A 14541-nucleotide genomic window follows, 5' to 3' on the forward strand; every position below is an offset into this window, starting at 1 on the left:
CCATATAATCTATACATTAACAAAGTAATTCTGTTTACACGTGAATCTGATCAATCAGATAATTATGTTACGTTATTTTACTATATATTAATTTTTCAATTATTTCTACAAATAACTATATCTCAAGAGATTTCATTCAATTAACATGTAATTAAACAATTAGTAAAAGAAACGTGTAATAATTACAAACTAAAAAAAGTTATATACATGCATAACTTACAAATTACTTTCATTTTTATAATCAGAATATTAAATGAGATTAAATAAGTTTTTATTCCTTATAAAAATTTAAAATTTTGGTGCTCTAAAAAAGTTATAGTCACTGTAAAATTATTATTCATGTATTTTTTGTCTTTATTAGAACATCAACATATTTATTTTGATTTATAACTCATTTGATAAATGTCGATATTGTTATATTAGATTTTGGGTTCGAATCAATATCTTACAATTAATTAATTGCAGTAAAATTTATCATAAGATAAAAAAAAAACATTAACATATTTTTTTTTTGAATTTTTTTATATACATGTTTACAATACTATAAGAAGTTATTTAACAAAAATAAGCTCAAAATTTAATTGCTAAGTCTATATTTTAAAGACTTTTATCTCGAACATATGTCATTTAAAAAATTTATATCTAATTCATACCAAGTTAAAAAATTATAAATTTATGTGAATGGACTTTTAATAATGTTCAAAACGTACTTGTAAAATATAATTCAAAAATTTCGAAGTTGAATGATGTTTCATTCCATCAAGATTTAAAATAATTTGTAGAATAATTTTATAAAACTAAAAGATGTAATTTTCTTTTAAAGAGACTAAAAATAAAATTTCAAAATTTTATACAAAACTAAAAACTTATCTAACTCGGTTAAATCAGACAAAATTTACATACTATATACACATATAAAAAACATGTATCACTATTATAAACATTTTAATTATTTTCTTTTTAATTTGTCCACATGAGTATTACTATAATTCTATTAAAGTTAACTAAATTAATTCTGATAATGTTATATTGAACGTTTTGTTCCGAATTCAAACTTTGACACAATTATGATAAAATTTATAATCTTTAAAAAAAATATTAGTACATTTATACGGATATTTAATAAATTTAGTCAAACATTAAACATTAAAAATCATTAAAGTTATTAGTCAAATATGTTTAATAAATTGTTTCTATAATTAAAATCATTAAAAATATATAATTTAAAAAGAATTGAAAGATATAGTTTAAAAATTTGGTGCTCCATGGTCAAACATATTCCTATATCTAAAATACGGTGAATAACTTTATTAGTCACAAAAACAAGTTAATTTTGAAATGTGTCCATATTAAAGAAACAAACTTTAAACATTTTTGTTTGTTCTTCTTCTTCGTCTTATTATTACTATTCCATGAATCCAGATTCATTCACCTGCATATCTCTAATCTCTGCGACTCGATTATTTTCACGTTAATTAAATTATACTCTGTATGCTAACCAGAAAATTTTATTTATTTAGTAATAAATCTTTTCACCTTCCAACTTCCCCATTAAAAATAACACATGTTTATGATTCTTCTGAATTTATAACATGTGTTTGTTTTTGTTAACTGAACTAAATAGATAGGGGATGAACCCTAATTTTACTTCAATTCCATAAATTGGAGCAAGCCAATTGCGTCTCAGTATCAGTTCCGTGAAGAAAATGGAGCACGATCAAAAAAGCAACGCAACCCCTCTTTTGGAATCTAAAAGAGCTTCAAAGCTTCAAACTTTGGGGAATATAATTGTTACTGTTGTTGGAACTGGTGTTTTGGGTTTGCCCTTTGCTTTTCGGATTGCTGGTTGGGTTGCTGGGTCACTTGGTATTGCTATCGTTGGCATTTCAACTTACTATTGCATGCTCTTACTTGTGAGTCATCTTCACTTTTTCTCTGTCTCTGTTTTGATTTTGTTAATGGTTTAACGTATTCAATTTTTTTTATGTAGAATCTTTTTCTTTTTCTTATGCTGAATAAATGAACATAGAATCTGATTCACCTAGGTGAGAATTAGAATTCAGTGCTTTGTGGCAAACCATTTTGCTTTAATGCATGTCTGGATTGGCGGTGAGTATGATAAAATCACAGTGGCACTGTGATTTTGTTGAAGCTCTAACGTATAACTTTTGTCAGAATCACAGTGGACCACTGTGATTCTGCGGAACAACTCCTCACTGCTAATGGAATACATATATATCACATACGGTTGAGCAGCTTAGATAGCTTTGGAATCACAATGAGTTTCACAAAATCACCAAGGTGACACTCTGATTTTGTTTGAATTACAAAGTGTAGCTTTTGCTAAAATCGGGATGGATCAACCTGATTCTGCCAAATCACCTTAAATCCAAACACAGGGACTTTTTACCTCAACCTATCCAATTTTTCTTATTTGTTTTGGTAAAGAGATCTAGCTGATAATTGCTTTCTTCTACTACTTTCACAAATTTTCTAGTTAACTTTATTAGTTTTTGGGGGCATTCTTCACTGACTTGTCCAACTGATGAGTCCATTACCAAAAGGAAAAGAAACTAAAATGACTGATTTAAAGTTAAATGGAACATGCTTTATATTGCGGTTCCTGTCATTATTATGTGGGATTTGGATTCCACGTAGTAAATGTGTGACACATTTATTGATCTAGTCTGTGTGATCTCAAATCAGCGGTCAAGATTATTTAAAGGTGATTTGATGAAGGTGTAATGTGAGCCAACTGATCTCAAATCGGTGACCGAGATCAATTAATGTATGTAACTTTGTGTTTCTTTAAATGCAGGCAATCTGGATCCAGCTTGCTTCTTGTCATTACATGGTTTGATTTTTGTTTCATTGATTTAGGTTATGTGTAGAGATAAGTTGGCATCAGAAGAACCATTAGTGGAAGCAAGATCATATGGAGACTTGGGTTATAGATGCTATGGAACCTTGGGTCGGTTTCTGACAGAACTTGTAATTTTGGTAGCACAGTGTGCAGGGTCGGTTGCGTATTTGGTATTTATCGGACAAAACCTTCATTCGGTATTCCAAAGCAATGGATTCTCACTTGCCTCTTACATATTTATGCTAACACCCATTGAAATTGGAATGTCATGGATAGGGAGCTTATCAGCTTTAGCACCATTTAGCATTTTCGCCGATGTGTGCAATGTCCTGGCTATGGGAATTGTCGTGAAGGAAGATGTACTGTTGGCCTTAAAGGATGGATTTTCAATTACAGAAAGGACGGCAATTACATCGAACATAGGAGGGTTGCCATTTGCAGCAGGGATGGCTGTTTTTTGTTTTGAAGGGTTTGGAATGACACTTGCCCTAGAGAATTCTATGCAGGATAAAACTAAATTCCCAAAATTGCTGGCTCAGACTTTTAGTGGGATAACACTTGTATACATTATTTTTGGGTTATGTGGTTACATGGCTTTTGGTGAAGAAACTAGAGACATTGTGACCCTTAATCTCCATAGAAATTGGTCGTCTCTTACCGTACAGGTACTAAAGACATTCAAATTTCGAACTTTTATGTCTTGTTCATATTTATGCTTAACATGGTTATGACTTATTAGTGTTCGTCCATTATATATTGCTTAAATCATTCTTCTTATATAAAGCACTTATCATAAGTTACATATAATTGACAACGACATTGCTTTCTCGAATCTGATTGAATCGTCTTTTCGTGCTTTTTGTTCGGTCCATGTTATTTGAGGATACTACTGGCTAGAAGCACTTAGTGGTTGAAGGTGATGATAGTGTTTGATTGCTTTAACTATTTGGTTTTCACTTTTTGGGTGTATATGTCAATTGGTTTCCTGTCACTTAATCTGTTTTACATGAAACCGCTCTAATTAAATTCTGTCCGTCGAGCATGTCTGTGTATGCAGACACATGTTGGACACGACACCTTGCCGTGGAGTTGCTGTGTGTTGCATCCAACATGTGTACGAGCACATTAATGGATACCCAAATGCATGCTAAGTGTAGCATATCTAGTTGTATACTGCTTGTGCATGTGGGCATTGGTAATTTGTTCTTAGACATGTCTAGAGTAAACCATTTTACACATTAACATCTCAAATTTTAAGCACTATAGTCATAAAGTGCATGAAAAGCCAACTTACATTTCCATGGCCAGGAGTTCATAATATTTGATTGTTTATTTTCAAATTTTTGTTGCAATTCTTATTTCTCAATTATTTGACATCTAGCAATATTTTATATGGTGACAGGTAGGATTATGCCTGGGCTTGATGTTCACGTTCCCAATCATGATGCACCCAATAAATGAGATTGTGGAAGGAAAACTCAAAATGATCCACAGAAACAATAATAATGATTCAACAGAACTAGGAAAAATTACAATATACATCAGTCGCTCTATTGTGGTGGTTGTGCTGGTTGTTGTAGCTTCATTCGTGCCAGAATTTGCCGTATTTGCCTCATTTGTGGGAAGTACCTTGTGTGCAATGCTATCCTTTGTTTTGCCAGCCACATTTCACCTAAAACTATTTGGCTCTTCTCTTTGCATCTGGCAAAAAATCCTGGACTCTATTGTATTAATCACTGGAATACTTTTCGCTGTTTATGGAACTTACAATACAATTGTTGGAGTTTGATGAATATATTATTACAGAAATATACATATTGTTGATGCTTTTATACAAACTCAGATAGATGAGTAAACTTCAATATTTATTTTCTCTTGTTTGACAGATAAATATTGGCACTTGAAAACTTAATTTCCAAAAATGTTCAGATTGACTATTATTTTGGTAAAATTATAATAACTTTGTGATTTTGTTGAAGTTTTAAAGTAAATATTCTGTCAAAATTATGGTGACACAATGTGATTCTATCAAAAAAAAAAAAAACCACCAATCTAAACACATTCTTAACTAGAAAATTTAATGGTCTTGATTACAAAATTACATTGAGGATTGAGTTTATATGATTTTACAAAAGTTAGGGAATGTAACTTCTACAAAATCATAGTGATTTATCGTAATTTTGTTAATTTCATGGTAAAATTAAACATAAACATACACGAAGTGATTTGTTCTCAATGAAACTTGTTTCACTATGTGTGGTAGAGGACATTAAATACTGTCCTTGGACACACCAATCAGCATATCCCTCTGCAACAATTCCTAACCGAATCGGTGAATCTTTATCTTACTGAAGTTGGCCTCACATAACGCCGTGGAGTCCTTGTCTTCAACAGTTTCATTATTGTTGTATAGTAGATGTTCATCCATCAAATATCATATCATTAGATTTTGGCTAAGATTTAATGGATTACACCAAAACACTTTAATTTCTGCCATCCACTCTCCATATTTTTGGATAAGAGAATACCTCTACACAATATGATAACACGTAGCATATCAACATCCACTCTCCATTTTCTGAAAGTCCAAAGTAAAATAGAGACAAGAGAACACCACGGGAAAATATTAGTTTCAATCGGGCCCATCAAAAGGTAGGGTCTCCAAATCAATTGTTTTATACCTCTTAAAATATAAAATATTTTACTTCATAAAATACTTTATATTATACTATTTTTAGAATTAAAGTTAATAATTAAGTATGATTTTTGTTTTGGCGGCAAAGTAGTTGTTACCAGACATACGTCAGTGAATATTATTATCTAAAAAAATATGAAATTGATTTTATTATCAATTAAAAAATAATATTAAACTTAATAAATTATTTTAAATTCTCAAATGTATAAAAACATTAATTTTGATAACAAAAATATAATCATTTTAATAAAATATTATTATGGCATTTAAAAATTTCGATCCTTGTGGTAAAAAACAAAAAGCTGTGGGTCTATTGAGTGGAGCCTTTATTTGGATTTGGAGAATATATTGAGGAACAGTGTGGGTCTACTCAAATAAATACATATTTTAATGATTGTATGTTTATGAAATGCATCATGATATAGTATCATATTTTTGGGGAGACATAATAGATGCTCAGGAGCTAATTAATGGTTTCCCCACTCACAAAGGTGTGGACATCCACTCTACTTTTGGCATGGATCCCGCTGTGAGAAAAACATTGATTCTCATTCTTTTTCATACAAGACAAACATGAATTTTAAATTTATGAAAGAAAAAAAAATGAGAGAAAAGAAAAAGGCAAAAGAGAAAAGTTTTGATGTCTGTTTCTTGAGGGTTACCTTTTGTTGTTGATTTATAGCTAAGGTTGGGGTTATTCTTAGTATCTATGAAAGATTTTTTGTCTTTGATAAGCAAGATTTACATGTGAGTAGTGACAAGGGAAGTTCACTTGGATTATTGTGGCGACTCAATCAAGATAAAACTCCACCACCGTGGATACACGCAGTTATACATTAAAAGCGATAATGAATCTCATGTTGTTAAGATAAAACAGATGTTTTTGGTTTGTTTCACATAATATTAAAGCTCAACCGTGTATTGTATTTTATATTAGACGGTCCAAATCATCCGCACATAAGTTTGTGGAATCCAATTCCAACTTACTCGTCCATCCACCTCTTCATACCTCATGACCTCGTAAATACATCAATCATAAATAATTAATTTTTGTAATTAATTACAATATAACAAACAGTATATTAATAATTTTTAGATTTAATCAATGTGAAGGCCCATATCAGATTATTATCACTTCAACAATAACTATTTATAGGAAGCAATATATATAAAAACAATAATGATATTAAAAGATAATTTAAATATAATGTTTGTGGATTTTTTTCTGTTCTTTAATCATTATGTAAAATATTAGCAACACAGCATACTATCTTTTATCTTGAATATACATAAACAAAAATTACTATTTTGTCCGTCTTATATGATTTATGTTAAAATAAATTATTATTTTAACTCGCAATACAATATTAATTATTTTTTATTTATTTATAATATATAATTAATATTATATATAATTGTAATTCACTATCTTGTGCTTTGTATCAATAATAATATTAAATATACAAATAGACGATAAAATAGTATAATAAAAATAATATTTTTTTCTTTTATTTATATATTTTTTAATTGCTAAAATTTTCAAATGTCAAAAATTTGATTTATTAATAAAAATTAATGTTGTGTCCAAAAACTTATTTACCGATGAATTAAATATAACTTATAAGCAAATAAAGTATGTAAATCAATTTTACACCATTAATAAATAATAAATAATTAATTTTATCATCAAAACACAATCATAATTATTATTATAAAATAATTATACAATCAACTATTTATATTATATTATATTATTATATACTAGTATAAAATAGTTTATAGAATTATGAGAGAGAAAACAATCTTGGAGAAAGATAGAGAAAAGAAAGGTAGGTGTAGCGAGAAGAGGTAGGAAAAATCAAGCATCACTCTCACTCTGTCCATGCTACTACTACTAACTAATATATATTAACTAATTAACTAATTATATTAAGTACCACCACACTAATTAACTTCACTCGTTCTTCGATCCTTCTCTTCTTCTTCTTCTTCAACAGTTCAACTTCTTCCCCTTCCGCAACTACTAAAAAAGCTAAACAAAAACAAAAATGGCAATAAAATCCAGCAATCTCTTAACCACAAAGCCATCACCACTAACAGCAATGGTAACACTCCTAATCCTGTTCATCCTAGCTTTCTACACCCTCCATTTCCCACACCCTTCCCTCTCAAACAAAACAACCTTCCAAAACATCTTCCTTTCATCTTCTTCCAACTCCACTATATCCACCTACCTCCGCACCCTCACCATGCACCCTCACCTCGCTGGAACTAAACCCAATTCCAAAACCGCAACTTTCCTCCTCAACCACTTCTCTTCCTTAAACCTCCCTTCTCACACAACTTCTTACAAAACTCTTCTCTCTTATCCATTGCACTCTTCCCTCACCGCGCATTTTAGCAACCATTCATCTCCCCTCAACCTTCCACTAACCGAACCATCCGCTCCATCCGTGGTTCATGCTTACCACGCTTATTCACCATCCGGTTCAGTTTTTGCCAAACCGGTGTTCGTTAACTACGGAAGAGACATCGACTATCGTGCGCTTGGGGTGGACGTTAAGGGGTGTATAGTGATCTTACGAAAAGGTGGAAACTTGGGGCGTAGCGCAATGATTGAGAAGGCTGAGGCAAATGGGGCAGTGGCGGTGTTAATCTACAACGACGAAGGTGACACGTGGCGTAATGGTTTTGAGAGAGGTCACGTGATGAAGGGTGTGGGGGACCCACTCAGTCCTGGTTGGGGTAGTAGTGTTGATGGAAGTGAGAGGTTGAGTTTGGAAGATAATGAGGTTTTGAAAAGGTTTCCCAAAATTCCTTCCATGCCACTCTCTGCTGAGGTTGCTGATACTGTTTTGTCTTCACTTGGTGGTTCTCCGGTGCCCTTAGACTGGAGGGATGCCTTCAATTCTAAGGTTACACATGTTGGTCCTGGTCCCACTATGCTCAATTTCACCTACCTGGTTAGTACTTACTACCTACTCAACTTTGTTTTTTTTTTTTTTTGTTTCATTCAAGTTTTTAAGTCAAAACATTTTTTGTTGGTATGTCAACTTTACTTTTGTTGTTTTGTCAATTGAACCGACTTGAGTACTTCACTTGATAAGTGTTTTTTTTTTAAAAAAAAAAACTTTTTATCTAATCTCATAAATACAGTGAGAATTTTTTGAATAGTTTATAAAAACTGCTTATAGTTTATATGAAAGTATTTTGACTTTATTTTATCTTTTATTGTAGAAATAGAAATAGTATATACATAGACACCTATATCCTATAAGCGCATAATTAAGTTGTTTATCCATTCGGTTCTCTATATGTGTTGGTAAAGTTGGTTTAATATGTACTTGTGTTGCTGAAAATATAAGGAATAGTTTGATCTATATGTTTTACTTCCAAAGAAAATAAACAATGGGTAAGGTGAGGTAAATATTGGGCGTTATTAATTGAAGGAAAATGATTAAATGGGGTGGAATGGTACTAGGTTTCATTGTTTGGATTGTTCAAAATTGTATTGGATAAAATGGAAAGAAATGTTAAATATTTCTCTATGGAATGAATTAATATTCAATCATAAAAAATATCAAAACAATGGATGCGAATTTTATTTCATTTTACTGTCCATTGTGTTCCTGATTTTGTTGCTTTGGTTGAGCAAAAAGCTTTTTCAATTTTATGCATCTAGTGAGAAAATATCTGGTTGTTGTTGGTAGACGGCGTTCCTTTGATCATTGAAATTTTTAGACATGGTATGGTTTTCCCCGAAATTATTTATCTATCTTTGTTCAAATTTTAGCCCAACTAAATTCTTAGTCACGGTTTTTGTAATGAGCCTTGTTAAGCTAATAATTGCATCTTAATTAAAGAAAATGGTGTTATGATTATTTGCTCTAGCTACATTCTCTTTTCCATTTTCTTGTTAACCCTTGCTTTCGTGCTATCTTAGTTAATAGAAATGAATTGTGGTGTTAAAAATGAGGAGCATAACAGTTAAGCTGAAGCTTGTTATAGTGTTTTGCATGTATTTTGTTGATATGTTTTATGTTTTTCAGGGTGAAATGAAGGTGGCCACCATTCAAAATGTTTTTGCTGTCATAAAAGGATCAGAAGAACCTGATCGCCATGTTCTGCTTGGGAACCATAGAGATGCATGGACTTATGGTGCTGTTGATCCCAGCAGCGGGACAGCTGCCCTACTTGACCTTGCTCGACGATTCTCTATTCTACTCAGTTCAGGGTGGAAGCCAAGGAGGACAATCATTCTATGCAGTTGGGATGCAGAGGAATTTGGCATGGTAGGCAGTATTTCCTTCTTAACAACATATTTCAATTGTCACCGCATTTGTAGTTTCACTGGTTATTGATTAGCCAGTGACATTATTTGTACCTTTGGGTGAAACCGATCATCGTTCATCTTCTTTGTCTAAAATAAATGTCACTAGATTTAGACCTAGGCCGTTACCTTCCCTATTATATACGAGTGTGTCTACTCCAATTTGGTAGTTGTAACTGTAACTTCGCATCTTTGAAAATCAAATCAATGGGTTTGTTTTTTTCCATTTGGGGGTCCTGCACCATATCTAACACTAAATTTGAGCTGCCATTAGCTTAGAGCACCCAGGTTTAATGGAGTCACACGTGGTCTGTGCGATAGATGGCTACTTTTCCAAGTTTCTTGAGCAGCCAACAACTTTTGTAACTGGCTCAAACCTTTTTTTTTATTTTTTATTTTTTTTTTTTATGTTTTTTAATGTTGAGCAGCCAACAACAAACATTTAATATGGTGGCGCTACAACTTGAGACGCTGACTTGGAAAAATTATGATACGGCCAACATTTAATGTTGTGGTGCTACAACTTGTGACACTGACTTGGAAATATTAGAATACGAAAAACATTTTATGTGACGGCGCTACAAGTCACTTCTCAGTTTCAATATATTATATAAATAGATGTACTGTCTTGCTCTTGCATAGTTATACTGCAATTATTTTTATCAGTTTTATGCTTATAAATCTTCTGTTTTCGTCAGTGCATTGTCGATTGCCTTCTTCAATCTCCAAATTTACTTAAATTAACGAGTTTGCTTTATTTTTATTATGGTGTCATTTCCTGCAATATTCTCTCTAAATAAAGCTTATCTGTTTATATAGATAGGATCCACCGAATGGGTTGAACAAAACCTTATCAATCTTGGTTCCAAAGCTGTAGCATATCTGAATGTGGACTGTGCTGTTCAAGGCCCTGGTTTCTTTGTTGGCTCAACTCCTCAGCTAGACAGTCTTATTCTTGAGGTCATAAAAAAGGTATTTTAAGTAACAATCATTTATTAATGCATATCCAAATGTACATATGAATAATTATTTACTCACTGGATCCTCTACAACTGCTTTATGGTGCAGAAGCAGTTGTAGGGACCCTTGGATTTAGAGAGAGAATTGCTTGTTCTTTGGTAATTTAGGAATTCTAAACATGAAACCGCATTTACATTAAGTTCAGGTGAAGGATCCCGACTCCGAGGGTGTGTCAGTATATGATACATGGGCTGCTGCCGCTGGAGGAAATAATGTAATGCTTTTATTATTACTGGCTAAGTATTTGTTTGCATTTCTAGTTTTCATTTTCACCACATTTGTTATCATATTCTCATTACTTAGCAGCTTTTGTTTTGTTGGATTGCAGATTCAGAGGCTCGGTAGAGTTGATTCTGATTTCGCTCCGTTTGTGCAACATGCAGGGGTTCCATCTGTAGATGTGTATTATGGAAAAGGTACATACCTCGCCAAATTAGCTAGAGGATTCTGTTTCATATATGGAAAGTCGTGCTACAGCGCAGGTAGAATGGTTGGAAAAAACCAAGCCTGTGGGTCACATCACCTATGGTTCTTGTGTTTTCATAGTTAAATGTTTGCAGCACAATATATGCTTCTAATATGTTATGTCTACAATCTATCAGATTATATGACATGTGTTAAAATAATCTCTTTCCTTTTTTACCCCTAGATTTTCCCGTTTATCACACTGCTTTCGACTCCTATAACTGGATGGCAGAGTATGGAGATCCATTCTTCCAACGCCATGTTGCTGGTCAGATTTCTCCCATAACACCTTATTGTGCTTTTAAATAGTTTTCTTTTGATAAACTGTTCCATACAACAATCATAAGATTTATCTTTTGTGCTTTTTGTTGTATTAGTTACTGGAATTTGGGGCCTTCTAGCCCTTCGCCTGGCTGATGACTCCATTCTTCCTTTCGATTACTTGTCATATGCAAATGAGTTACAGGTGGGCATTTATATTCACCTCTTATTTTAATTAAACTAACTTCTTGCTGGCTACTGTCTTCCTAAGTTATGGATTTTTATTTGAGAGTTAAACACATTTTACAAATAATGGACTATGGATGGACAATGAGCACTTCGCATTCCAAAATAAAATAACAGTTTTTTTTCCTAAATATTATAGAAATTTGTATTTGAAGTAATTCCATAAAATTTTCGATATTGATTTGTATCTTTTGTTGCTATATAATCTTCCCCTGCTTTGGGCAGTTATACAGAGATATTTTGAGCAACATGTTAGACCAGAAAATTTCTGTGCACCCATTAACGTCGTCAATTGAAGAATTTGCTTCTGCTGCCAAAGAAGTTGATGATGAATTAAAGGTAAAGTATAACAAAAATAACCCAACACAGTTAAGGAATATCTTCTAATTCTTTAATCTGTTCTACCTACACATATATTTATATATACTTGTCTTTGTTTTGAACTGCAGGAACTTAGATTGCTGGAAACTGCAGGTCAGTTTGTAGATATGAAAAGACGAGCGATGAACGATAGACTAATGCTTGCAGAAAAAGGTTTCCTAGATGGAGACGGACTTGAAGGAAAACAGTGGTTCAAGCATCTTGTGAGTGTCTTTATTTACTTTGTATCTTGGAAGCACTGCTTAAAACTCTTTAACTGTTTAAAGTTACTATCAACATGTATAGTAAAGGTTGCTGAGCCAACTCTTCATGGCTTGAATTTACCAATTTCAAATTTAGTGGCATTCTGCAAAATAGAAATGAATGGTGCAAGTGTATACCTCTTTTATTGTGGCATTGCATCTTCCAAACTTTATAAATGAGATTGTTAGTGCATGTCTAGATTGACATCAAATTTGACATAATCATGGCATGGCGAGTCAATGTGATTTTGACAACACTTTGATGTTTCAATAAAATTATGGTGTTACCGACCGTGATTTCGTTAAACTAATTGTGATTCCAAACATGATCTTGATATGCTAGTTTTTTGTTGGAATCACCACTCCGGACGCAGATTCCTAACTGCCACGTTATGTAATTGTTTTTGTTTTATACTTGTTACTAATCTGTTATTTGCTTATATCACAAGAAAAACCCCAGTTTCTAATATCCTGTATTATAGGTGTTTGGGCCTCCCAATGACCCTGAGAAGTTAGATTTCTTCCCTGGGATTGCTGATTCTATAACTAGGTCAGCTAGCACAGGTGAAAGAGAACGGCTGGCAGAAATTCAACATGAGATCTGGAGGGTTGCTAGAGCCATTCAAAGAGCTACTTCTGCACTTAGAGGAGAATTCACCTAAACCCTAATATGAAGAAAACTGATCAATAGTCGATGGAAGAGTCTATTTTTTAGTTACATGTAAATATTAGTCTTATGTTTTATGTCTATATAACTGTACATTAATTAAGTTATCAAAGGAGAAATCAATATTTAACCGGTTTTTGCCCTGTTAGGTTGTGCAATTGCTTTAGTAAAAAAAAAAACTTGTGTAATTCTTATAATGATGAATATATAATTTTACAACCATTGTTTATTAACAGGCAAAATTTCAATCTGCCTATAATAACCTTTATATATAATCAAGCAACACTTATTTTTTAAAAAATTTGGGAAAGGGAAATTATTATTAATACCGGTGGTATAAAATGACTATTTTACAACTCCCAAACTCTTAATACTATGCGTGTATAAGATTAAGGTAATAAATAGGTGTGCTGCCCCGTTAATAATGTTAGGAACATCACAAAAAGGGGTCCGTAATCATGAAAGCATAATAAAACTTTAGGCTATTTTATGATTGCTGGGGCTTTGCATCATACTAGATGATCTAAAATAATCATTCAAAATAACCTTTATATATAATCAAGCAACACTTATTTTTTTAAAAATTTGGGAAAGGGAAATTATTATTAATACCGGTGGTATAAAATGACTATTTTACAACTCCCAAACTCTTAATACTATGCGTGTATAAGATTAAGGTAATAAATAGGTGTGCTGCCCCGTTAATAATGTTAGGAACATCACAAAAAGGGGTCCGTAATCATGAAAGCATAATAAAACTTTAGGCTATTTTATGATTGCTGGGGCTTTGCATCATACTAGATGATCTAAAATAATCATTCAAAATAACCTTTATATATAATCAAGCAACACTTATTTTTTTAAAAATTTGGGAAAGGGAAATTATTATTAATACCGGTGGTATAAAATGACTATTTTACAACTCCCAAACTCTTAATACTATGCGTGTATAAGATTAAGGTAATAAATAGGTGTGCTGCCCCGTTAATAATGTTAGGAACCTCACAAAAAGGGGTCCGTAATCATGAAAGCATAATAAAACTTTTTGCATCATACTAGATGATCTAAAATAATCATTCAAAATAAAATAGAAAAAGAAGACAGCATACGCGCCAGGTAGGGGTCGAACCTACGACTTTCTGCTTAGGAAACAGACGCTCTATCCACTGAGCTACAGGCGCTCTTGTTATTATATTTTTCAACTATTTAGTTTTCAATTACGTATCTAGATTTTGTAGAGTTCCCGCCCAATCCATCGACATTTCGAAAAGCAAACTGCAAAGTGCAAAGCAATTCTGAATTGGAAGAGAAATAGCAGGAAGAAGAAGATGTCTGAGGTTCCAATTTCCAACTTCTGCAACGCATTAGCAT

The 14541-nt window shown here is 32.4% G+C and overlaps 2 protein-coding genes and 1 non-coding gene across 6 annotated transcripts; 2 read left to right on the plus strand and 1 right to left on the minus strand.

Moving 5' to 3' along the window:
• Nucleotides 1-1348: 1348 nt before the first annotated feature.
• Nucleotides 1349-4693, plus strand: LOC101488510 (amino acid transporter ANT1). Of its 3 annotated transcripts, XM_012714018.3 has the most exons (4): nt 1772-1913; nt 2707-2788; nt 2881-3528; nt 4266-4693. In XM_012714018.3, exons 3-4 carry the CDS (start codon nt 2884-2886, stop codon nt 4650-4652), a joined length of 1032 nt encoding a protein of 343 aa, XP_012569472.1. In that variant the 5' UTR covers nt 1772-1913; nt 2707-2788; nt 2881-2883; the 3' UTR covers nt 4653-4693. The 3 variants fall into 3 exon arrangements, with proteins under 3 accessions (XP_004494293.1, XP_012569472.1, XP_004494295.1); XM_004494236.4 differs by lacking the exon at nt 2707-2788 and having other exon boundaries at nt 1349-1913; XM_004494238.4 differs by lacking the exon at nt 2707-2788 and having other exon boundaries at nt 1773-1913; nt 2819-3528.
• Nucleotides 4694-7360: 2667 nt separating this feature from the next.
• LOC101489280 (probable glutamate carboxypeptidase AMP1) lies at nt 7361-13313 on the plus strand. Of its 2 annotated transcripts, none has more exons than XM_027332747.2 (10): nt 7361-8521; nt 9608-9850; nt 10708-10860; nt 11054-11122; nt 11237-11390; nt 11558-11641; nt 11751-11839; nt 12106-12219; nt 12330-12464; nt 12986-13313. In XM_027332747.2, the coding sequence occupies exons 1-10, from the start codon at nt 7607-7609 to the stop codon at nt 13163-13165; spliced, it is 2136 nt and encodes a 711-aa protein (XP_027188548.1). In that variant the 5' UTR covers nt 7361-7606; the 3' UTR covers nt 13166-13313. The 2 variants fall into 2 exon arrangements, with proteins under 2 accessions (XP_027188548.1, XP_004494296.1); XM_004494239.4 differs by having other exon boundaries at nt 7362-8521; nt 11237-11324.
• Nucleotides 13314-14278: 965 nt separating this feature from the next.
• On the minus strand, nt 14279-14351 carry TRNAR-CCU (transfer RNA arginine (anticodon CCU)). The gene has a single exon. It is a non-coding gene; the product is annotated as a tRNA-Arg (tRNA).
• Nucleotides 14352-14541: the final 190 nt, after the last annotated feature.

Source organism: Cicer arietinum, chromosome 3, assembly GCF_000331145.2.
Source record: "Cicer arietinum cultivar CDC Frontier isolate Library 1 chromosome 3, Cicar.CDCFrontier_v2.0, whole genome shotgun sequence".
Classification (NCBI taxonomy): domain Eukaryota; kingdom Viridiplantae; phylum Streptophyta; class Magnoliopsida; order Fabales; family Fabaceae; genus Cicer; species Cicer arietinum.